We start from the raw sequence: 26,372 nt of genomic DNA, 5'->3' as shown, positions 1-26,372 counted from the left end.
AAGACACCCACCTCCCAAGAAATTCAGCATATGTGGGGTTGCCATGCAGCAGCCTCAGAAAAAAATCTCCAGGATGGGACTCATGGATGATAAATCCCCCCATTGTAAAAACATGCACCCATATTGCAGTAATGAGAACTAGTCATGACAGTTACTACAGTAATCAATAACCTTAAAAATCTAAAATGAACAAATTATTGGCCTGTTCATATAAGTGCACATATTTGCATAACAGCTATCTTGTCGAGAATTTACAGACCTAGTTTTGGATGCTTTCCGCCTCAGAAGGTTTTTCAGATATTTCAGATAATAATTTCTTTCAGACAACTAAAAAATAAAAAAAAGTTACATCATTGTAACACTAAATACAAAGTATTCAAGCCTTCTACTTTGATATAATTAGTATCCCAGCTACATTTTTTAGCTGTTGCATACTGTTTCCATTACATCATATTGCAATATCAGTTTTTCTACAGAAAGAAATAAACTATCTCATCTTCCCCAAACTAGTGTAGAGTCTTTTCTAGGAGGATGAAGCAACCATCTGTACACAGCTGTTTTAGAGTTCATCATTTGTTGCTGAAGGCCACCATACACCTTATACCAGTGCTTCTCAATTCTAGTCCTCATGGCCACCAACAGGTCATGTTTTGAGGATTTACTTAGTATTTTACAGGTAATATAATCATTCTTAGTGCATCGGGTGCATCATGTCAGTTCTTTGAGCGGTGGCACGCATGGCATCCTATTGACACACTCAGGCGGGATTCTGCGGCGGGGGCTCTGTGGCAGAATTCCGCTGCTTTTGCTCAGTGTGAGTTTAGCCTAGCTGTGGAGGGGATGTTAGAGTACTTATCACCTCTCCTTACAGTACTCCAGACAGCACATGACTAAATAGTCTAAACCAGTTTCCTTTCCATTAGCCAAGAGGGAGGCTGGGCTAGGAAGGTTAAACCTACACACTCTAGCATGTTATACCGAGCAAAATGTAAAACATGTAGCAGTATTTGTCAAGGGACCTTTCTCACATGCACTTCAGGCTGGGTTTATATATATCTGGTGGTCTGACATCCTTCTTTTGTGACAACTGATGACAGAAATGTATCAGTTGTCATTGGTTGTCCTATATTTTTTTACATTAAACATCAAGGCAGAATTCTGCAAGCAGTGTTCTGACGTGCGGCATTTCCGGAAATCTGGCGAAACTATTAACATGCCAGATGCTTTAAACTGTCCAATTGAAATGAATTGGGTCAGTGCAAAGATCCTTTTCCCCCTTGTGCAGGAGAAAAGCGCTGTAGGGAAACAGATCTTTGAACTGATCCTATTCATTTTAATGGGACAGTTTTAAGCATTCTGTGTGTTAAAATTGGGGCCAGATCGCTGGACGCGCCATCCGGCACTGATACCTGCCTGCAATTTTTTTTTTTTTTTTTTGGCCAGGGGAATGGATCCATGATTTTGGTTGTATCTACCTGTTAGTGTGGCTTGTGCCTTTCCTAGGTTATTTTAACAACCATTTACCTCTGTGCAGATGCTTGTAATATTGCGTTTCAGAGGGTCTGTGCTCTCTATCCCGTTTGGCTGATGTAGTCAACATTTCATTTGTTATCCTTGGTCTACTGCTGCTAGCTTGTATTTTCCTGTCCGAGCGTTTCTGTATAAAAGTGTTGGCTACATGGATATAGCCAGTTAGTGGTTTGCATGAATCAATTTGTGAGTACTACTACCCCTATCATTTGCAACCATCCTAAGTAAGTTACTCTCGGCAAGTGGATTGCTTAATTATCCTGTAGGTACAACTGCTCCAATCTGCCACAATCATCATAGTGAATATTTGGGTGGCATGCCTACGTCCATGGCATATGGTCCGCATGCCGACTGTATACCACAGACTGCGCTTTTGACCTCTTATGGAACTCTTGATATCATAATTTATTATTATGCTGGGAGCTTTGAAATAGTTAAAGCTCCATGCTCCTGTATTGACACAGCCATATCAGTTTAGCAGCATAGAACCTTAGCTGTTTCGGAGCTTCCAGTATCATAATAAATTATAATGCTGAGAGCTTCATGAGAGGTCAAAGGTGCAGTCTGTGGTATACAGTCTGCATGCAGACCATAGATTGGGGACATGTGCATGCCACCTAAGTCTTGCTCATTTTTTCTGATTCAAGCTTTTATGTATTCCATGTGCAACTATGGGTCTTCCTATCCTGCTCTACTAAAAGACCTGGGGCCCATATGAGTACAAAAAGTCATTAATGGTACATAAGGTCATTAAGGTGGCTCTTATAGGTGAAGTCTAGTTCTGCAGCCTAGACCCACTTGTATCATTACACCTAGACCACATTATATCAGTGTTCTATCTTGAAACTCAAACAAGTGTAGATAGTGTACCCATATATTATTTCCATTTATTGTTCCAAATGAAATATAAGCAGGATGCTGGAGAGGGAAACAGAGTAAGGTATAGGAGATGCTATAGGGCTTGCCTATGCAGCAGCATGCATGTCACAGGTAGTGAGTAAACACCAGTCCACTGGGTAATAAAAGTTTTCTTTTAGCTTTTGTTTATTCCTTTTTATTGGTAGCGGATGCATACTGTATGCTTAATCACCAGGATTTGGATCAGGTTCATCCCTGGACTTTACTAGACCCAGGGGTTTTCCCTTATATAGGTTAGCCTATGGATATCTTCACTAGGGCTTCCTCAATTTGCTATGATCATAACACTACCCTTTGGTCCTCACCATGTCAATGCCAAAGTTGTCATTTAAAAGCACGAAAAAAATTCCTGAATCTTAGACTTTCATTTCATTGTACATCCATGCCAGCAAAAGGCTTAAGCTGGTGTTACATGTGAGCCTTTTGTCGACAGATCATGTAAATTTTGACAGCATCCTCCAACAATCTAATGACTGTGGGAATTGTCAAAGAACCCCAGATGTGTCAAAGAGGATTGGATTTCTCCCTATTAGATTCTCCACTGCTTTAGAGATAAAAGATTTTGGAAGCTCCTTATCCCCTGTTCCACTAAAATGGCTGGCACGTCCGGACCAATGTTCATGTGGAGCTGACAATGTTGATAACTTCCCTTCTTTTATAAAATAAAATTTTAAATTGAAAATGTTCTAGGGAATATCCAATAAAAATCAGATAAAGTGCCACTGATAGTACAGCAGGAAAAAGCAGTCCAAAAAAAGTGACCATAGCCTAAATGTATAAGCTATACATTCAATTTGACTACAAATGATATCCTGTAACTGATGCTTGCTTGTGTAACAATATAACCCCAGGTCCCTGCTATTACAAATTGTCCCCTATCCCTTTCCCTGTTCAGTATTCCTTGGACATGCTTTATACTGTAGTATCTCTCCTAGGTGATACATCCCATTCCTATTCTTATTTCTTATTATACTATGTATATTCCCTGTTAATTGTTTATTAATGTTATATCTTAGCCCCACAAGACCTACATTATTGCATGTCTTTTCTTGTTCCTTTTTCAACTTAAATACAAAGAAAATCCTTAAAAAAAAGAAAGTGCTACTAGAAAGCAGCATTAAACTATAACAGAGTGATCTGCACACACTAACATTAATATACTTGTAATCTATAACAGCAGTTTATAAACTAACATGTAATGTGAGAGGAATGGGAGACAAGATGAAGCGGTAAGCTATGTTTCATCTAAATAACAGACTCCTCCCGGCTATAGTGTGCTTATTGGAAACACATGTTCCAGTAAAACCATAACACAATTAAAAAGACACTGGACCGCACATGAGTTTCATACACTGTTGTTTAGAATATTCTGCAGGTATGTCCATAATAATTAATCAATCAACAAGCGAAATTAATAGCTAAACAAAAAAGTATTGATTATAGGTGAAGATATATCTTCCTATACTGTTGTGTGTTTGACGAAGAATTAATTCTGACCACAGCCTATGTTTCCCCACACACACACACTGCCCCATTCATGCTGGAAGTTTTTTTTTAAATTGGTGGATTTCACAATGACAAACGGGGGACACCAGTCATAATTATGGGAGACTTTAACACTTTAACTCTGTTATGGATCTGGCGAAAGACAGGTCTGGCGGCGGGGTGATCGCCCCCTCGCATCCCTCCCCCTGGTGAGGTTTGCCTGGGAGGTGGGACTGGAGGATGCTTGGCACTGTCTCTGTGATGCTAAGCAGGCATTTTCATGCTTTAGCTCCACCTACTCCATGGCCTTACGGATAGACCTGGTGTTATGTGATAGACGAGCGCTAGTAAAAATAAAAATGACATGAACCTAAGGTTCTTTCAGAACACAAACACTGGTACATTTGGTTGTCATGTGTTGGGTGGAGCAATCCCGAGGGAAAATAGAAACTGCAATACAAAGATTAATCCACACTGGCAATCTATAATTGACAAAGATAACATTATTGCAAATGAAATAGAGGTGTTCTGGCAAATAAATAGTGTAACAGCATCCATACAGATAGTATGGGACACTTTAAAAGCCTTTACTAGAGGCTTAGTTAGTAAAGAAATATTGCATTGTAAAAAAAATAGTTTCCCTATAAAGAGTTAGAAAAAAATGCAGTAAAGAAACAGGAAGAGATGTATGAAATAAATCAGTCATACGCAAGGTTACAAACTCTACGGAATGCCCAAAAACAGTACACATCCTACTTATAAGAAAAAGCTCAACACAAATATTTTTTTCCAAATCAAAGCTACTTTACCGAGGGAAATAGGCCCAATAAATTACTATCCACCATTATTAAGGCACAGGAAAACAAAAAGGAAATCACCATGCTCAAAAATAAGGACGGGAAAATAATTAACGATCCATAAGAAATTGAGGAAAAATGTGTACATTTTTTCTCAGAACTATATAAGACAGATGGCCCAAGTCCGCGGGCCCAAATAACCCAATTTCTAAAATCTTTAAATTTGCCTAAAATAGCTGAGAGCTCTAAGCTTGAGCTTGATAACCCTTTCTCCCTGCACAAAGTACAACTAGTCTTTCGAAAGCTACCAAACGACTGGTCCCTAGGGCCAGATGGTATATCTTTCGCATTTTGCTAAAGATATGCCAGTGTAATACTCCCAAAAATTACGGAGCTAATCAATAAATCCTGCTCTCGAGGGGCGCTATCCCCCTCTATGACAAAAGTAACCATTATTATTAAAAAATAAATAAAATAAAAACAACCCTAGAGATAACTGTGTACCGTCCAAGCTCTCTTTTGAACTCAGACACTAAGATATCCTCCAAACTGATGCAGAGTCAAGCGAGTTATACCCTCTATAGTGAGTAGTGATGGGTTCATCCCTGGCCAAAATGGGTTCATACCACTCTGTATATGCCAATATAGAAAAAGTATTTGCTCAGTTGCAGCTGGAAACGGAGTCACCTCGACATATCCTGTCAATTTACATAGTTAAAGCGTTAGACAACAGTGTCCCTAACCTGTCATCCTGCAGGAGGAGGATCTACCAATCCGGGTTGATTCAAATTACATGGCGGCAGAGATGCTGTTCCACAATGGAACAAGGTGTGGTTGATAAATTTTGTTGTGGCCGGACTTCTCCTTTAAGTAATCTTGCTCATGACTGTGCTTCCAAAATGTTCATGGGAGTTTTTACAGGAACACCTACAAACTTGGCCAGCCTCTTCTTAAAGATATATTTTAGAATACACATGCAGTCTCACAAATATTACAATTGCATAACTTCACAAAATTGAAACAGACATGCACTATGCCGCAGAATGCAGCCAGCCGCACTGTCACAATGAGAGTCTATGGGAGGCTCACGCGCCTTTTCTCCCCACACTGAAGAATTAGCTGCTGAATTCCGCCACTTTTGCTCTGTGTGCACGTAGCCTAAGCAATAAACACTTGGCTAAGGGAAAGCATGCACCTGAATTTAATCCTAGTGTAACATTAAAACAATAACCGCTATTGGCTGAGGTTTGTTGGGGTGAGCACATGGAAGAGAGAGCTGGATGTGCTTTGTTATTTATCTACTGCAGCCAGAGGGGGCATCAGTACAGCACTAGAAAACCTCCAGTGACCAGCATGACATCATGTCATTTCCAGTGAAAACTAGAAAGCATTTGCCAAAACTGAATTTGCATTAACCAGAGTATTCCTTTATTGAAAAGAAAAAAACACACAAAAATGTTTCTTATTGTGCTGCAGCTTGTCATTTTCTTTTTTATACAATCTTGGGGCTGCTAAATGTAAAGACATACCATACTTATATGTGATCACAGAGCTATACTCTGCTTTTCATATATAAATAAAGGAATTGTTATTATTACAAGCTGTTTTTCATACGGCTCCGCGGCCTGATGGGTTACCGCCATTACATTGTTAAACACTATAATTAAAATCTCAGCCATCTCTACCAAGGCCACAGCACATTGCCAGGCCACAACAAGGCAGCTAATTGCTAGGAGCAACTATAACACCAAACCTTCTGTGTTTCCAAGGAGAAATGCCCTGAATAGCTAAGACCTTGATGCGCATAAATAAGTAAAAGGAATAAGCCATGGCAACACAAACACACACACTCACCTTTATATAAAGTCTGGACAACCACACGATTAATATGAAAATATACTATATACAGCTGGCTTCATGTGATTGTTGTATGGCTGCTTTTAATGTACTAAATAAACTTCAGTCCCCATAGAGGTCTATGGAGACCTTGGGTAATGTTTCATTGTTAAATTCTCCTGATCTTTCTGCTGAACATATAATAGATCTCTATGAACCTGAAAATTTCACAATACAAATATCTTCTGTATAGATTTTTTTTTCCAGTAAGGGCGAGTTTGAGATACTTATACAGAACGGACAGTGAAAACACAGTGTGAATAGCTACTAAATTTGTTTCCTGTGGAACAGTTAGGGCTTATTCCCATGTTCTAAATAACACCAAACCTATGGATGGGAAAGCCCTATAGTGCACCATTTCCATGATGATCAATATGATCCTAGGAGCGGGGAAGTGTTTGAATGTGCACAGCGCTGCAATGTAGCAGCCACACAGGAGATTATGGAATCATATTAATACATGATGCTGGGCAGGGAAAGACAAGGCTTCCCAATCCATTGGTTCTGTGTTATACGGAACGTGGGAATAAGCTATTAGGGTTCTGAAAAGCCTTATTTATGTTCAGTCACTTCCTCATAAATAGTAGGTGTGGGATTGGCTGTTCAGCCAACTAGCATTGCTAGTTGCAATGTCCAGAAAGTATTCCAGCGAGACAGCCATCCTTGATAAAATCCACTTTTATTTAACTTGGACAAAAATAGAATAAAACATCCAGCACATGGATAGTGCGACGCGTTTCGACGTTAGTACGTCTTAATCACTGCATAAGTACATTGTGTGCATGAAACATATAAATAGTGCTCAAAACAATTAAAACACAAAGGGAAGCTCACCTGTATCCGTGTCCAGCAAACATCATAGAGTGGGCTAGCAATCAGCAATGAGGTGAATCACCAACATGCAGCTGGACACAGGACAGGTGAGTAACAGCTCCATCTGGTGGACAGGAGGAATCATGCATGAGAGGGTATCAATACAAATACATTAGGTCCGTTTTGTAATTTAACCCTTTGGGAAAACGGGAACCCAGATTGAGAATCCAATACGCTTCTCTATTCAACAGCTTGCGCTGCCAATCCCCTCCTCTTGCATCTTTATACACCTTCTCTATACCAAAAAATGAGAAAAACTTTGTTTCATCATTATGAATGTCTACAAAATGTCGTGCGGCACCGGACATATGAGTACTCTTTTTTGCAATGTCATGAAGATGTTCCGCAATTCTAACTTTTAATTTACGTGAGGTACATCCTACATATAACTTATTACACGCATTGCACTCTATTCCATAAATTATATGATCACTATCACAATTGATAAATGAATTGATTTTATAAATTTTCTTTCTTTCACAGTCTTGGAAAGTATTAGTTTTTTTAGCCACTTTGCATACATTGCATCGTCTCCCACCGCACGGGAAAAAAACAGTCTGGGATAACCATATTTTATTACGTTTTTACCCAGACTGGTTTTTTCCCGTGCGGTGGGAGACGATGCAATGTATGCAAAGTGGCTAAAAAAACTAATACTTTCCAAGACTGTGAAAGAAAGAAAATTTATAAAATCAATTCATTTATCAATTGTGATAGTGATCATATAATTTATGGAATAGAGTGCAATGCGTGTAATAAGTTATATGTAGGATGTACCTCACGTAAATTAAAAGTTAGAATTGCGGAACATCTTCATGACATTGCAAAAAAGAGTACTCATATGTCCGGTGCCGCACGACATTTTGTAGACATTCATAATGATGAAACAAAGTTTTTCTCATTTTTTGGTATAGAGAAGGTGTATAAAGATGCAAGAGGAGGGGATTGGCAGCGCAAGCTGTTGAATAGAGAAGCGTATTGGATTCTCAATCTGGGTTCCCGTTTTCCCAAAGGGTTAAATTACAAAACGGACCTAATGTATTTGTATTGATACCCTCTCATGCATGATTCCTCCTGTCCACCAGATGGAGCTGTTACTCACCTGTCCTGTGTCCAGCTGCATGTTGGTGATTCACCTCATTGCTGATTGCTAGGCCACTCTATGATGTTTGCTGGACACGGATACAGGTGAGCTTCCCTTTGTGTTTTAATTGTTTTGAGCACTATTTATATGTTTCATGCACACAATGTACTTATGCAGTGATTAAGACGTACTAACGTCGAAACGCGTCGCACTATCCATGTGCTGGATGTTTTATTCTATTTTTGTCCAAGTTAAATAAAAGTGGATTTTATCAAGGATGGCTGTCTCGCTGGAATACTTTCTGGACATTGCATTTTGACCAGCCCTGTGAGTTCCAGGGCACTAGCGACGCCTCCTATACCACGCTTGCATCTAGGAGAAGGTTCAGACCTGCATTACAGGCATGTATATGGTTGTAGCGATTTTCTGTTTTTTAGCATTGCTAGTTGTCTGCACTGTGCTGGGAACTGGTTTTTACCTATGTTATCAATGTTTATTTGTGTGGTTCTTAAATTGTTTCTTGATCTGAGTCGACACATAATACATATACACTACCGTTCAAAAGTTTGGGGTCACATTGAAATGTCCTTATTTTTGAAGGAAAAGCACTGTACTTTTCAATGAAGATAACTTTAAACTAGTCCTAACTTTAAACAAATACACTCTATACATTGCTAATGTGGTAAATGACTATTCTAGCTGCAAATGTCTGGTTTTTGGTGCAATATCTACATAGGTGTATAGAGGCCCATTTCCAGCAACTATTACTCCAGTGTTCTAATGGTATAATGTGTTTGCTCATTGGCTCAGAAGGCTAATTGATGATTAGAAAACCCTTGTGCAATCATGTTCTTACATCTGAAAACAGTCTAGCTCGTTACAGAAGCTACAAAACTGACCTTCCTTTGAGCAGATTGTGTTTCTGGAGCATGGGGTCAATTAAACGCTCAAAATGGCCAGAAAAGGAGAACTTTCATCTGAAACTCAACAGTGTATTCTTGTTCTTAGAAATGAAGGCTATTCCATGCGAGAAATTGCTAAGAAATTGAAGATTTCCTACAACGGTGTGTACTACTCCCTTCAGAGGACAGCACAAACAGGCTCTAACCAGAGTAGAAAAAGAAGTGGGAGGCCGCGTTGCACAACTAAGCAAGAAGATAAGCACATTAGAGTCTCTAGTTTGACAAACAGACGCCTTACAGGTCCCCAACTGGCATCTCCATTAAATAGTACCCGCAAAACACCAGTGTCAACATCTACAGTGAAGAGGTGGCTGCAAGATTTTGGGCTTCAGGGCAGAGTGCCAAAGAAAAAGCCATATCTGAGACTGCTCAATAAAAGATTAAGATGGGCAAAAGAACACAGACATTGGACAGAGGAAGACTGGAAGAAAGTGTTGTGGACAGATGAATCCAAGTTTGAGGTGTTTGGATCACAAAGAAGAACGTTTGTGAGACGCAGAACAAATGAAAAGATGCTGGAAGAATGCCTAACGCCATCTGTTAAGCATGGTGGAGGTAATGTGATGGTCTGGGGTTGCTTTGGTGCTGGTAAGGTGGGAGATTTGTACAGGGTAAGGCTATGTTCACACTACGTATATGTACGGCCGTAGTGCGAGCCGCGAATATTCGCCCATACTTTTGAGGTTAATGCGTACGCTGGAAAGTATACGATATACGGCTGTACAGTGCACACTACGTATGAGCCTACGACCCGATCGTAAGCGGACCCGTAAAAAATTAACAAGACCATTGTTTGAGGCCAGAACTGTGCAAATTCACGGCCGTGAATTTACAGGCGGTCCAGTACGGAGTACTTAAAAAATAGCCAGCAATAATGCCGAATGCCGATGCCTCTAATAGTTAATATATTAAATTAATAAAAAACATTTTCGTTGTAATAAAGTCCCTTTCGTTGTTCAATAATTTAATTCTAACGAATCCATCATTGCGCAATTAAATATACTGTTAAAATAAATGTATATATCAATAAATGTATATTTATATATATATTTATTTTTTTACAGTATATTTAATTGCACAAGTATGGATTTGTTTAAATTAAATTATTGAACAACGAAACTGATTTTATTAATTAAATATTAATTAGTACAGGAAGCTCCATTAAGCCGTTAATTCATATTCCCGGTAAATAGAGAATTCTGTACTAATCAATACTTTACTTTAATTAAAACATCAAATATTTCTTCTAATTATGCTATCACAATAGCATTATTGGAAGAAACATTTTGAATCATATGTGCGATCAGCGGAACGCACATATAAAAGAGCAGTCCGCAGCAAAGTGACTTCATTGTTCCACGGACGGTGAAGAGACAAGATGGAAGAGAGAAGAGAGAGGAGCAAGACATCAGAAAGTGAGTATAAAGCTCTCCCCACCCCTCCAGCACTGCACCCATCCCAGCAAGGAAGGGGGGTCACTTAACCCCTTCCTTGCTGGTATGGGTGCAGTCTGATATCAGTCTGGCCCCCAAGGGGTTAAGGGGGATGCAATACACCCTCCCTTAACCCCTTGGGGGCCAGACTGTAAGCAGCGATCTGTAAAGATGCTGCATACTGTAAGGTGGACAACACCGCTCACAATGATGGGTGTTGTGCTCCTGTTTGTGCGTTTTCTGTGTGTTTCTCCCTTTTTGTTTTTCAGATATCGGTATCCAGTGGATTACGTCAGATTCCATGGACTACGTCGATGACCAGCGGTTGTTTTTTGTTTTTGTTTTTTTTTTAATAAAATGGTCAGTGAGGGGTGTGGGGGTGTTTTTATTTGAATAAAAAAATTTTTTTCACTTGTGTCTTGTCTTTATTTCTTTACTTTATAGACTTAGTAGTGGAAGCCGTCTAATAGACGGAATCCATTACTAAGTCGGGGCCTAGTGTTAGCCGGTATAAAATGGCTAACACTAACCCCCCATTATTACCCCAGTACCCAATGCCACCAGGGGTACTGGGAAGAGCTGGGTGCCAGTGGTCCCGGAGTGTCAAAATTGGCGCTCCTGGACTGGGGCGGCAGCAGGCTGGTAAGATTTAGGCTGGGGAGGGCCAAAACTCTTCCCACCCTGGTGTTACCAGGCTGCTGTTGCTTGGTTTTTAACCCAGCTGGTTATAAAAATAGGGGGGACCCTATGCTTTTTTTTTTTTTTTAAATAAATGAATAAAAAAAAACAAAACGCAAAGTGTCCCCCCTATTTTTATAACCAGCCAGGTTAAAAACCAAGCAACAGCAGCCTGGTAACACCAGGGTGGGAAGAGCCATTGGTTTAGGCCCTCCCCAGCCTAAATCTTACCAGCCTGCTGCCGCCCCAGTCTAGGATCGCCAATTTTGATGCTCCGGGACCACTGGCACCCGGCTCTTCCCAGTACCCCTGGTGGCATTGGGTACTGGGGTAATAATGGGGGGGGTTAGTGTTAGTCATTTTATACCGGCTAACACTAGGCCCCGACTTAGTAATGGATTCCGTCTATTAGACGGCTTCCACTACTAAGTCTATAAAGTAAAGAAATAAAGACAAGACACAAGTGAAATTTTTTTTTTATTCAAATAAAAACACCCCCACACCCCTCATTGACCATTTTATTAAAAAAAAAAACAAACAAAAAAAAAAACAACCGCTGGTCATCGACATAGTCCATGGAATCTGACGTAATCCACTGGATACCGATATCTGAAAAACAAAAAGGGAGAAACACACAAAAAACACACAAACAGGAGCACAACACCCATCATTGTGAGCGGTGTTGTGCACCTTACAGTATGCAGCATCTTTACAGATCGCTGCTTACAGTCTGGCCCCCAAGGGGTTAAGGGAGGATGTATTGCATCCCCATTAACCCCTTGGGGGCCAGACTGATGTCAGACTGCACCCAAACCAGCAAGGAAGGGGTTAAGTGACCCCCCTTCCTTGCTGGAATGGGTGCAGTGCTGGGGGGTGGGGAGAGCTTTATACTCACTCTCCGATGTCTTGCTCTTCTCTCTTCTCTCTTCCATCTTGTCTCTTCACCGTCGGCGGCACAATGAAGTCACTGTGCTGCGGACAGCTCTTTTATATGTGCGATCAGCTGATCAGCTGATCGCACATATGATTCAAGATGTTTCTTCTAATAATGCTATTGTGATAGCATAATTAGAAGAAACATTTGATGTTTTAATTAAAGTAAAGTATTGATTAGTACAGAATGCCCTATTTACCGGGAATATGAATTAACGGCTTAATGGAACTTCCTGTACTAATTAATATTTAATTAATAAAATACATTTTTGTTATAATGAAAACAGTTTCGTTGTTCAATAATTTAATTTAAACAAATCCATACTTGTGCAATTAAATATACTGTAAAAAAATAAATGTATGTATAAATATACATTTATTGATATATATATTTATTTTAACAGTATATTTAATTGCACAATGATGGATTCGTTAGAATTAAATTATTGAACAACAAAAGTGACTTTATTACAACGAAAATATGTTTTATTAATTTAATATATTAACCATGAGAGACATCGGCATTGCAGAGGATCGCTAACCCCGTAATGCCGATTCCTGTAATACTGTTGCTCTGCTTTCCCAGATGCATTCAGGAGGTGTTTGCCTCACTTTCTAAAGATTTGGCCGCATGTCTAATTCGGCCGTATGTCTATTTTCCCACGGCCGTAGTTTTAGCCGCACATGGCCGGACATATACGTAGTGTAAATATAGCCTAAAAGGGATTCTGAATAAGAAAGGCTGTCACTCAATTTTGCAACGCCATGCCATACCCAGTGGACAGCGCTTGATTGGAGCCAATTTCATCCTACAACAGGACAATGACCCTAAACACACCTCCAAATTGTGCAAGAACTATTTACAGCAGAAGCAGGCAGCTGGTATTCTATCGGTAATGGAGTGGCCAGCGCAGTCACCAGATCTGAACCCCATTAAGCTGTTGTGGGAGCAGCTTGACCGTATAGTACGCCAGAAGTGCCCATCCAACCAATCCAACTTGTGGGAGCTGCTTCTAGAAGCGTGGGGTGCAATTTCTCCAGCTTACCTCAACAGATTAATAGCTAGAATGCCAAAGGTGTGCAATGCTGTAATTGCTGCAAAAGGTGGATTCTTTGACGAAAGCAAAGTTTGATGTAAAAACAATGTTATTTCAAATACAAACCATTATTTCTAACCTTGTCAATGTCTTTACTCTATTTTCTATTTATTTCACAATGTATGGTGGTGAATGTGGGACATGCCAGTTCTAGCTACAAGAGACTATTGCAAGCAACATCCCAGAGCACAAGTGGACTTCTTGTGAGATGCCACTGCACACTGAATCATGACCAAAAGTATAGTCTCAGACGTACTTTACGGGCAGAGGACCACACTGAGGTCTCAACAGGAGCAGATATAAAATTATATCCATCAAGTTCAACTAAGGTCAGGGAGAAGATGTGGAGATGAAGGAGAGGGTTATGGTAACTAGAACTTTGTTTCTACAAATGAATCCTGAGTAAGGTACAAAAGCCATAAGGCATTAACTAATATGTGATTAAAAAAATAATAATAAAATTCCCTCCTGATCCTGAGTGGCAATCAGACTGGATCAAAATCCTGCTTTTCTGATGCTCCAACTATTACTTCTATGACAGGCTGAGGTATTTTGAATAAACTGAATTCTTTAATCTTTCTTCATAACTAAGATCCTCCATGCCACTTATTAGTATAGATGCTTATATCTGTGTTCTTTCCAGCTCTAGGACATCCATTCTATGAACTGGTGCCTAGAACAGAACAGTATATTCCTTGCATTGATGCACTGATACTTTGCACAGCAAATAACATTATGTCCTTTGTCATGCCTTTTTTTAATACATGACAATATCCTGTAGGCCTTAAAAGCATCTGACTTTGCAGTTATTCTGAAGTCTATGAAGTACTCCAAGGGCGTTTCTACAAGTGTGACTTTCCAGTGTTACCCCTGCTAGTTGTAAAGACCAGGAAACCTCTAGTATCCCCGTGCTACGTATGTATGGTTAGTAGTTTTAACATGCATGTATTGTTAAGAATAGAACAAAGCCACTGCCTCAACCTTTTACTTTGTTCATGTGTTCAGAAACCTTTATTACTTACAAAAAGTGATCAATATACATAAATGAGAAATAATATATATATGTACAATTGCCTGTTATGTCCCTGCCTCAACACTAGAGTATGCCCCCCCGGTATGGGCGTCCCCACACTTCCAATTGCAGCGGGCTGTCCCTACGCTGGAGACATAGGAAAGACCAAAAGAGGTAATAACAGATGTAGAAGATAACATATATATCTGTCTGTATATAGAGATAGTGTTTTCCAAAAATAAGGTGTTAAAGCATTTATGTTGGTCTCTTGGTAGATGTATCTGATACCGGGGTTCAAAAGACAACGATATAGTCCATTCTATATAAATTACTTTGACGACACGACTTTATTTGTCATAACTGTGCCTATGTCTAAAACACTATCAACTTTGGGGGAGCTTTATTAAAGGGTGTAAAATATAGACTGGTGCAAACTGCCCACAGCAGCCAATCACAGCTCCTCTGTCATGTTACCAGAGCTAAAAGCTGAGCTGTGATTAGTTGCTGTGGGCAGTTTACACCAGTCTATATTTGCCACCCTTTAACCCTATATTTACGCCCTGTGGCCGCTTCGGGGAGTTCAGAGCGGGGCCGTGCAGCGACCCCGCTCTGAACCACTGCGGTCCCGGGTGCCTGGGACCGCGGCAAAGTTGACAGCTGCATCTAAATCCTTTATGCAGCCTCATCCCTACTGTCTAGTGGGGTGAATCGCCCCCCCGGGACGTTGTCCCGGAGGAGCGATCCACACGTCCTGCTCAGGCCGGGGTCTGCACCGTAATGGCGCTGATCCCGGCTTGGCAATCGATTGCTTCCGGCTGCAGCAGCCGGAGGCAATCGAGTGCCTATCTCATTGATCTATGCTGTATAACTATACAGCATAGATCTCAATGAGAGATCAGTGTGCTTATACTAGAAGTCCCCCATGGGGGCTTCTAGTATATGTGTAAAATAAATAAAGTGTTGTTATAAATAAAAAGCCCCCTCCCCTAATAAAAGCTTGATCCATCACCCCCCTTTTTCCATGTTATAAATAAAAATAAATAAACATATTCGGTATCGCCGCGTGCGTGATCACCCAAATTATTATTTGATCACATTCCTAATCTCGCACGGTAAACGGCGTAAGCGCAAAAAATCCCAAAGTGCAAAATTGCGTATTTTTGGTCGCATCAAATCCAGAAAAATTGTAATAAAAAGCGATCAAAAAGTTGCATATGCTCAAACAAGGTATTGATAGAAAGAACACATCATGGCGCAAAAAATGACACCTCACACAGCCCCATACACTATATATAACAAGTCAGTTTTACCTCAGGGCTAACGGCGTAAAAACAAATACCCTCCCAAAAAACAGAATGCGTGTTTTTTTTTCAATTTCACCACACATTTATTTTGTTTTCTGATTTTGCAGTGTCCTTTATGAAAAAATTCAGCATGTCATTGCAAAGTACAATTAGTGGCGCAAAAAATAAGGGCTCATGTGGGTTTCTAGGTGAAAAAATGCAACTGCTATGGCCTTTTAAGCACAAGGAGGAAAAAAACGGAAGTGCAAAAATCGAAATTGGCTCTGTCTTTAAGGGGTTAATAAATCTCCCCCAAAGTTGATGTGATGCACAGGTAGTCACATGACCATCATGTGTTGTCACATGACCATCATGTGTTGTATCTTTGCAGGTCTCTGCAAGTTTGAGCTGGTTTAGCAAAAACAACAACAACAACAACAACAACAACAATAATAATAATAATAATAATGATAATAATACAAAGAAACCCAGTCAGGATGCAGGGGGGTTCCTTTGAGAGCATTCTTCGGCTGACTGCCAGCCTTAAGTGTGCAGGGGCATTGCCCTGGCACAATGACAACCCTCATTAAAACTGAATTTTGACAAACCCACAAAATGAATGCAGAATATATAGTGGTTGTAAAGCAATTTGCATCCAGCTCAATATGGATTGTGATATTTAAGGCCCATTCACACAAAGCAATCTGCACGATGCCACAAAAACTGTTCACCAATAAACGCCCCTTAACTGAGCTAACACCCAAGAAAATAGAATCTCCTGCAATCAGGAAATAATATATGATGTATATTTGAGGAAGGAGCAGATTTCTTTAAATAGGTGACAAAATTCAGCTTTCACACAGACATTTCATAAAATCAATGGTCTTCACGCTGTGATTAAGACACAGAGCAGAAATCAATTGTGTGCTCGGAATGGTTTTCGCTTTTTATCAATCATTGCACAGAAAAGGCAGCTGCAATTAGTGATCAATTGACCTATTTCACTAGTCATTTCATCAAGCTCATTCTTGTGAGAGTCAAAAAGTGAGAGACGGTCATTTTTTATCCTACTGTCTTATTCAAAGGGATCTTAAAAGCAAAGAGCTGTACATGTAAAGAGTTCTATTTATTACTGGAATATATTCCTAAGAGTGCATTCATTCACTGATACAATACAATATTTTAACCTGGTCAACATATTGATCAATCTGCACAAATGATTTAAGTTTATTTACAGCTCTCTGATGAAAATTGATTTTAGCAAAAAAACATGAAAAATGATTAAAAAAAGATTTTAGCCATGAAATTGTTTTATATTGTATGACAAGAAAAAAATAAAACCTGCAATCAGTAGCGGATTATAATAGGTCCTTTTCGGGCGGTAGACAACTCTCCTAGGTGGTGTGTCTTTCAATTACACTGATCTTTCACTGTTCCTGCATACCTCTTTACTCCCAGGTACCCACTGCGGCAATGTCCTGATACCAAGATTAGTTTCAGGACATTGTTGCTTAGATATAAAGAAGAGAGCAGGAACAGGGAAAGGTGAGTAATCTACCAGTCTAGTCTGTAGCCAGTATATTAAGAGATCTGGCCGGGGGTCTGTACGATTGATTTGGGGATATTATTTACTTTAAATAACAAAAGCAATTGTAATAAAACAGAATCTTCAAGTATTCTAGAAAGAACAGAACGACCTTAGTGTTTGTACAGTACAGACATTGCTATGTTTATGATATCACTTATCACTGTGGGTAAAAGGTTTGTACAGTCCTCACAGATATCATTGTTCAGTCCCTCAAGGATTTGCATAGCATTTAAAGAATAAACAAAATACACCAAAACATGTACACAAAAGTGTGGTTAGAATACGTAACAAAACAACAATCAATTGTGTTGTTTATCTTTATTAACTTTTATTTTCTCTCTATCAAGATCTGCCTGACACGCACTGATGACCAGAACTAAAGATGAGCGGGTACTAAAATGCTCTGGTGCTCGATACTCGAGACGAATATTTCCCGATGCTCGGGTGCTCGTTTCGAGTAACAAACCCCATTGAAGTCAATGGGAAACTCGAGCATCTTTGCCGGGGACCCAAGCTCGGCCAAGGAAAGGTTGCGTGAAAACCTGTCAACCTCAGAAAATGATGGAAACACCACGGAAATGGACAGGAAACAGCAGGGGCAGCATGCATCGATGCCTCTGAGGCTGCCTAATCGCATCATTATGCCTAAATTTGAGTAACAGCCGGGTGGTCAACCCCAGACCAAGATGGGCAAGGCACATGCAACCAAGGTCAAAGGCCTAAAAGGTCACTTTAAAGGTCAAAGGCTTGGAGAGCGTTCCCCAATCGCTTCTATGAACATGTAGCACGTGATGCTACGAGCTCCTAAAGACTCTCCTGCATGATGATTGCCTGAAAAAAGCCCCCAAACATGCAGGAAGAGAAAGATGCCATTGTCGAGCACCTTCGAGTACCTTCATATTTGAACGAGTATCTAGCTCGGACGAGCATGCTCGCTCATCACTAACCATAACATTAAAACCAACTGCCTAAGGTGGTGTTAGTCATCTCTATGCTCTCTTTGCCTCTCTACAGCTAAAATTAATCAAAGCATGGCCTCTTTAATTCTTCTTAAAGCGTCCATTTGGTACCAAGACATTAAAAGCAAATCCTGTAACCCTTAACCTGCTAAAGGTGCATCACATCTATTCTGCCTAGGAAGTAAAATGAAGACTCTAACCTGTTATACAGTATTTCCACATCATTGGGGGTGCAGCATCTTTTCACTAAATCTTCAGTTTAATTAATATGTAAATTTTTATTGTTTACAGCCACGATTATCTTGTAAAGCTGATCTACTATGAGTAACTTACATACATGCCTGCGTCTTTTACGCAAAATTTTCTGATAATTTTGCATGTTCTTCACTCAAATTGCACTTTTAATACACCAGTCTATTAATAACGCTGCAGTAAATTACCACAGGCACATAAACCTCGATGATAATTTCCCTCCGAGGTGTTTTCTGTGTTTCATTTAGCGTCTCCTAAATTTAGCCCATTTAAAAAAGAAATAAAAAAAATAAAGCTTCTTTTAGCCCTGGCTAAAAGCTTTTACAAGAAGCTATTCTATTAAATTACAACAAGAAAGAAAGACTAACTACACAAATCAATCTTGAGTGTGAGGTCTCTTGATTGGAATTGGTGAATCAGCTCTCTCCATCAAGACATCCTTTTAATCAGTGTCACAAAACTACAGCATAAAGCAGTGATCATACATCACACTAAGGGGGCTTTAAGGTGGACCCGCGCTGCATACCACAAATATGATATGAATAAAATCAAAAGGCCCCATTGCCAGGATGCTGAAAATTTAGTTTTAACTGGATTTTCCAGATCAGCTAGAGTCTTGTCTGACCCAAGCAGCATATATAAACATTTCCATGAATTTTATGAACGGTTTTGCAGATCCTTCTCTTTCCTAATCTTCCCTTATGAAACCCATACATATCAAAAATAAAGTTGATGGAAAAGGATTATTGCAGGCAAAGAGTTTGGTTAGTTATTGTTGACAATTCACAGTTTGCCATTGTTTGCAGAGAAGTCAGCCATGTTTTAAATTTTCCTATTCTTATTTCCCTTCATAATTTTGATCTGAAAATACTCTTATTCCTGCCTCATGTACTAAAACAGTTCTCCCTCTTTGGCTTATAGAGACCAGGTGGGGTTCGCCCGCTGTAGAAGAGCCCCAAAAATATCAGAAATCTATGTGGCCTGTGTTGGAGGTCAGCCAGGTGTCTTTAATTCCTTCTCCAATTTTTTTTTTCTTCAATTTATAGTCCTTCACCCTTAAAATCATTCAGTTTAAGCAAGCTTGCCCACTTGACCCAAAATGGAGAGGTCCTATTTTGACTTATCTCATGACCATTTATGCCTTTTTGGGAGTTTGATGTAAAAGTAACACTTGGAGGATGTTTTCACTGTAGAAGGATGGTCTCTATGGGTATCTTTCCATGTATCTATGGAGGAAACCTCTACTTTCAAACAGAGCATTCGAATCAGCGCTTGTGAATGATGCAAGAAATTCTTTATTAAAGAAAGCCCATAAAACCTACGAGTGAGTGGTCTCAGTTAATGCCACTGGGACCACTCACTCGTTGGTTTTATGGGCTTTATTCAATAAAGAATTTCTTGCATCATTCACAAGCGCTGATCCGAATGCTCTATTTGGATCTCTTTCTGTCACCTGCTCTGAAGAGAAGGATCCTCTTCATTATGTTACAATGCATACAACCATGTTCTCCCCTTCTGGGCTGACTCACACATTCTCTATGCTTCTACTTATAATATATATATAATCATTAAATATATCATGTAGACTTCTGTACCTGAGCAGCCAATCCTTTCTTCTATTCCAGATGATATTTCCATCTGTTAATATCTCTTTTTTGATGTGGTTTAGGGTTTTTCAAGCTTTTTGTATAAAAAAGCATTGTCTCATAACTGTATAGAGCGTAAAAAACTGCACTCCTTCAATACATATGAAAGTAGTTTGAAAGGTATGAGGGGAGGGGGTAGTGATGCACTGACGAACGTGGCACCCTGCAGAATGTCCATAACAACCAGCAAGATACCAGAAAATTGCTTAGGCACCTATCACTACTTGTAAATTGAAAGCAAAAGGCGTATGTGAGGCACTAGGAAAAATCATTTGTGAGGCTAACAAGTAAATGGTAGGAAGGACATGCTGGGACTTAAAGTTTCATAACACATAGGTGTCACATTTTTCTGTGTTTGCTTTTTTTCCCAACCAAATGTTTTTTGTTTTTTTAAATATGTTAAAGACTCAGGATTGAAGTATATAAAATAAGAAACTGAATACGAGAACAAGGTAATACAGTCTGAGGTATTTTCTTCAGTAAAGAAAATATGACTTTACTGAAAGAGTAGTAGATGCTAATGTGGTAGGAAAATCTACACTAAGGGTGCTTTCATACGTACCAGATTCGCAGCGGATTTCACGCTGCGAGTTTGCAGCGAAATCCGCTGCGAATCCATGTAGTGTGAAGCCCAATGGGGTTACATACCCGCAGTGAAATTTTTATTCCACTGCGAGTATGTAACCCGTTCCCTTTAACCCCCCTCGGCCTGCGGCCGGGAGGCGGCAGCATACATTATCTGCTCGGCACCGAGGCTGCATGTGAGACTCTCAGCTCTCGTAGGTCCCCATCAGCCAATCAGTGCACGGGCAGCACTGATTGGCTGATGGGAACTGATGGGAGCCTGGAGCCTTACACACAGATGTGACGCTGAGCAGGTAGTGTGTGCTGCCAGCTCCGGGCCGCAGGCTGCGGGCTGCGGGAGGTTAAAAGGGCCGGGTTACATATTCTCAGCAGAATAAAATACTGCTGCAGATATGTAACCCCATTGAGCTTTACACTACATGCATTAGCAGCGGATTTTGCTGCAAACTCGCAGCACGAAATCCGCTGCGAATCTGATACGTGTGAAGCTACCCTAAAAATGCCTGGAAAAAACATATATCTATCCAAAGACAAAAATAAGAGCGATAATATAAGGAAAGATAAGAAGGACCAGGTCTTTTTCTGAAGACAATCTGATAAGTCTCTTTGATTTATGATAAAAAGGGCAATATGCTACAGGAGTTGCTTTAAAGTGACACTGGTACACCTTTTTTGCATTATGACTTTTCTACACAGGTGTAAAGGGTACATTTAGCATTTTTCATACCTTATTTTATATGATACATCATGATGCTTGTTCCAGTTAAAAGTGATCTTTTATTATCTGCAAATTTGTGCTACCTGGGCGGGGCTTCATGGCTGAAATGCCACATAGCCCCACCCACATAATCACAGTAGGCCCCACCCCCTCGATGGCCATTGGAACAGGTCAGCCTAAAGGTCTAGGCCCCACCCCCTCTAAGCCGGGCCATACCAATGGCTGCTGAGAGGGGCCTATGCGCCAATGACATCACTGATGCGGGCCTACGGTAGTGATGTGGGCAGGGCTAAGTAGCGCACCCGGGTAGCACAATCTACAGATGAGAAAAGATCACTTTTTACTGAAACAAGCACCATGATGTATGATAAAAAAATAAGGTATGAGAACTGCAAACTTTACCCTTTACACCTGTGTAGAGAAGTCATTATGCAAAAGGGGTGTGACAGTGGTGTTTTGTAGCTTTTTAGACCTTTACGCTACGTTCACACAATGCATGAACAACGGCGTTTGATGCAGTAAAAATTGCATTGATTTCAATGCACAACGGAAATAATAGACATGTCAATTATTTCCAATTATTTCAATGCATTGTGAACAATGGCAGCTGTTTGCATTGACTTTAATGCAACACATTTTTTTTATGACAAGAACAGCCATTGTTTGAAACAATGGCCATTCTTGTCTTAAAAAAAATTGTTGTGTAAACATAGCCCAAACAATAGGGTAAAATCCATGTTAATAAATATTTTTGAAAACACAGTGAATGCATTTTTTCTATTTACATTACTTTAGAGACTGTCTAGGAACATAAAACATACCTAGAACATAATTCTTATCTAGGATGTGCATCTCAGCTTCACCACCAAGGACTCATACACATGAATATGAAAAATACAAATGAGATCTGCTTGCCTATGATTTATAACTACTTATACTTTGCTGTATTATGAATTATGAAACCTTAAGCAACAGTGAGAAGAACCTTAGCTGCAGAAATAAAACAGACCTCATTTACAGACGGGATAAGATAGAGAATGGCAGTGCTATTGCTCTAAAATTATCAGCAAAATGGTTTTGGGAAAAACAGTTCTTGAAAATGTAAAAGTGTTGGAGTACCATACTGGATACTTTCACTTAAAGTGCACAATGGTCAAAAAGAGATGAACAAATGGATAAATAAATGTACAATACACTGTACAACGAATTTTAACTTTGGGAAAAAAATGTGCCTAATTATGGTTAGATTTAGTAAATCAAACATGCTGATTCCAAATCTATATTCAGTGTTGTTGTACTGTATCAAGTAACATATTTTGTAACTTTAACATTTCGCAATAGATTCCAACTCCTCTCTCTATAGAGCTGTACTGCTTATTATACACTGCTCAAAAAAATAAAGGGGACACTCAAATAACACATCCTAGATCTGAATGAATAAATTAAATATTCTCATTGAATCTATGGGAGGCTCGCACTCTTCCTCTTTCCGCGCTAAAGAATGGACATGTCCACTCTTTAGTGTGGAGAGGCGCGGAGAGAGGAGCTGCTCGAACCTCCCATAGACTGTCATTATGACACGTAGGCTGGCGGGATTCTCCGCTGTGGAATTCAGCCAATTTAGCTTTGTGTGAACGGAGCCTAAAAGTGAAAAAAATAAACAATACAGGCAGTAAAAATGAGGCTGAGTATTGTGTGTAGCCTCCATGGGCCTGTATGACCTCCCTACAACCACCAGGTATGCTCCTGATGAGTTGGTGGATGGTTTCTTGAGGGATCTCCTCCCAGACCTGGACTAAAGCATCCGCCAACTCCTGGACAGTCTGTGGTGTAAAGATAGATGGTGGATAGAGCGATACATGATCTCCTAGATGTGCTCATTTGGATTCAGGTCTGGAGAATGGGCAGGCCAGTCCATAGCTTCAATGCCTTCATTGGGTAGGAACTGCTGACACACGCCAGCCTCATGAGGTCTTGCATTGTCCTGCATTAGGAGAACCCTAGGGCCAACCGCACCAGCATATGGTCTCACATGGGGTCTGAGGATCTCATACCATCCTCATGGAGTCGGTTTCTAACTGTTTGTGCAGACACGTGCACATTTGTGGCCTGCTGGAGGTCATTTTGCAGGGCTCTGGTAATGATCCTCCTGTTCCTCCTTGCACAAAGGTGGAGGTAGAGGTCCTGCTGCTGGGTTGTTGCCCTTCTACAGCCTCCTCCATGTCTCCTGGTGTTCTGGTCTGTCTCCTGGTAGTGCCTCTAGCCTCTGGACACTACGCTGACAGACACAGCAAGCTTTCTTACCACAGCTCGCATTGATGTGCCATCCAGGATGAGCGGCACTACCTGAGCCACTTGTGTGGGTTGTAGAGCGCATGTGTGCAAAACTGTGGAATGCTTCTGCAATCTATGTTCCTATTGTTTGCTATCGGTGTCATGTGCTGCAATAATAAATTACCATTTCATCCAGTGGTAAGTGCTGTTCATCTGTCCTCTTGTATCCATCCATATATACTTCTGTCATGTGACTTTGCAATGTGGGCAGGCAGTGCTCCTAACTGGTGCCCCAGTGCTCCTAATGGTCTCACCGGACCGTGGAACAAAAGACTAACTGCACGGTGCAGAGGAGGAAGGTAAGAGACATATCTACTTTTCCAGCATCTCCTGTACAGCAGGGACATATCAGCAGGGTAGATTTGTCTAACCTGCTGATAGTTCCCCTTTAATCTCTGTGGAGCTCCCTGCCACTCCACCTAGGGTGCCTGTAAAAGCTGGATCCAGTCCTGGGAAACTTCTCCCAGTTTCCCACGACTGGATCCAGCTTTTCCAGGCACCCGGGGTAGAGTGGCAGGGAGTTGCACAGAGATCAAGGCATCCAGCATATAAGCCAAGTGCAGAGCAAAGTGCTTCACTTCATTTGTAATGTAAATTCGCTCATCTCTACTTGTAACATGTTGATTGAAATCACTGATCATTCTGTGTTAAAGCAATTGTACTATTAGGTACATTGATTTTTTTTTTTTTTTACATTACTATCGTTTCGATGGAAGCACTGGGGGACACCAGGCCCACCTCCAGTGCTTAGAGCTGGGTCAGTGTACGGGAAAAGAACGGCTCAGTGTTTTGAAGAAAAGACTGTGCCACTGGGACTAACGTGTCGGCACTGGGACTGGGTAATGTAAAAAAAAGAATGTACCTCATACCTTTACTCCTCAGCATGGAAACATCTGAGATAATTAAAAGTTATACTAAATCTTTTTCCATAAAGCTACAAATCAAACTGGTGTAAAGTAGAATTGTCTCAGTTGACCCTAGCAACCAATCAGATTCCACCTTTCATTCATCACAGATTTTTTGAAAAATGAAAGGTGGAATCTAATTGGTTGCTAGGGGCAACTGAGACAATTATACTTTACACCATATTGGATAAATCTCCCCCTATGTGGAAGGGCAATTTTTTATGAAGTGAAGTTTTTTTCATGAAATGATGTTTTTCGTAGTTGCTGTTTTACTGTGGCAGTATGATTACCTTCATATTATCCAAGGCCCAGTCTACAGTACTGATACATGTCTTCAGAGCTATTTATATGCATTGTTGTGCAATATCTCCCATGTATTTCTTTATTACTTTTGGTGGAAAGAATTGTAGTGGATATAGTTGGAAATCCATAACCCGTAGCGTCTGTAACAAGCAAATTGAATGTGCTGCTAAAGCTTTAATTGGTCACATGGATGCTTTGGGGCTTTATTATATACAATTAATGTCACACATTCATAACTATTGTGACTCTAAAATAAGGATTACATTTTAAAAATAAATGTGCACTTGGTACAATTGTTCTAAATGTTTGCCTAGCAGAAGCTTCACATTATGCTTCAAGAGAGCATTAACACTCTTGAAACAGCTGCCAAGGCAATTTTCATGCCCCATGCAGCACAGCCTGTCACCCACAATTATTTGTGGACAGGTATAATGCAGCAAATGATGCATACATTATGCCAGCGGGACTATTAGTGAATGCATGGTTCCATAAAAAATGACTGATACTTGTATGCTGCATCTGCATATGAAGGATGAGAAGGTAAAGTAAATAATGTGGAAATAAACTGTACACTGAAGAATTCAATAATGCTTGGTAAGGGTTAAAGGGGTTTTCCAGGGAAGATCTTTTTCTTTCAAATCAACTGTTATCAGAAAGTTATATAGATTTGTAATTTACTTCTATTAAAGTAAAGTGCTCCCTACTAAAATATCTGGCTGAGACAGCAACTTTGTCTTGGTTTTATATGAATCCCCATAGAAAACCTTTCCTGCTCTGGACAATTCCTGTCTCGGCCAGAGATGTCAGCAGAGAGCCCTGTGTCAGGCTGAAATTAAAACACTTCCTGCATGACATATAGAAGCTAATAATTATGGGAAGACTTGAGATTTTTTAATAGAAGTAAATTACAAATCTATATAACTTTCTGACACCAGTTGAGTAGAAAGAAAAATATTTTCGCTGGACAACCCCTTTAACTATATTCTGAAAAATTCTCCAAACATGCACAGTGAAATAGTGCAGAAATGGGAACGAGTGTGTGCATGTGACACAGTACACAATATGGAAGCTTTTTTGTAATGTTGGTTGCATAAGAATACA

At 40.1% G+C, this 26,372-nt stretch overlaps 1 protein-coding gene across 2 annotated transcripts in view; it reads right to left on the bottom strand.

Moving 5' to 3' along the window:
* STRA6 (signaling receptor and transporter of retinol STRA6) overlaps positions 1 to 26,372 on the bottom strand; it is a 62,572-nt gene that overhangs the window by 19,442 nt on the left and 16,758 nt on the right. For both annotated transcript variants that reach the window (XM_069981195.1, XM_069981204.1), the window contains exon 8: positions 260 to 327. In XM_069981195.1, the coding sequence (XP_069837296.1) occupies positions 260 to 327 (68 nt within the window). The remainder of the gene's footprint in view (positions 1 to 259; positions 328 to 26,372) is intronic.

This window comes from Dendropsophus ebraccatus, chromosome 1 (genome assembly GCF_027789765.1).
Source record: "Dendropsophus ebraccatus isolate aDenEbr1 chromosome 1, aDenEbr1.pat, whole genome shotgun sequence".
NCBI lineage: Eukaryota > Metazoa > Chordata > Amphibia > Anura > Hylidae > Dendropsophus > Dendropsophus ebraccatus.
This window is presented reverse-complemented; position numbering and strand designations above follow the sequence as displayed.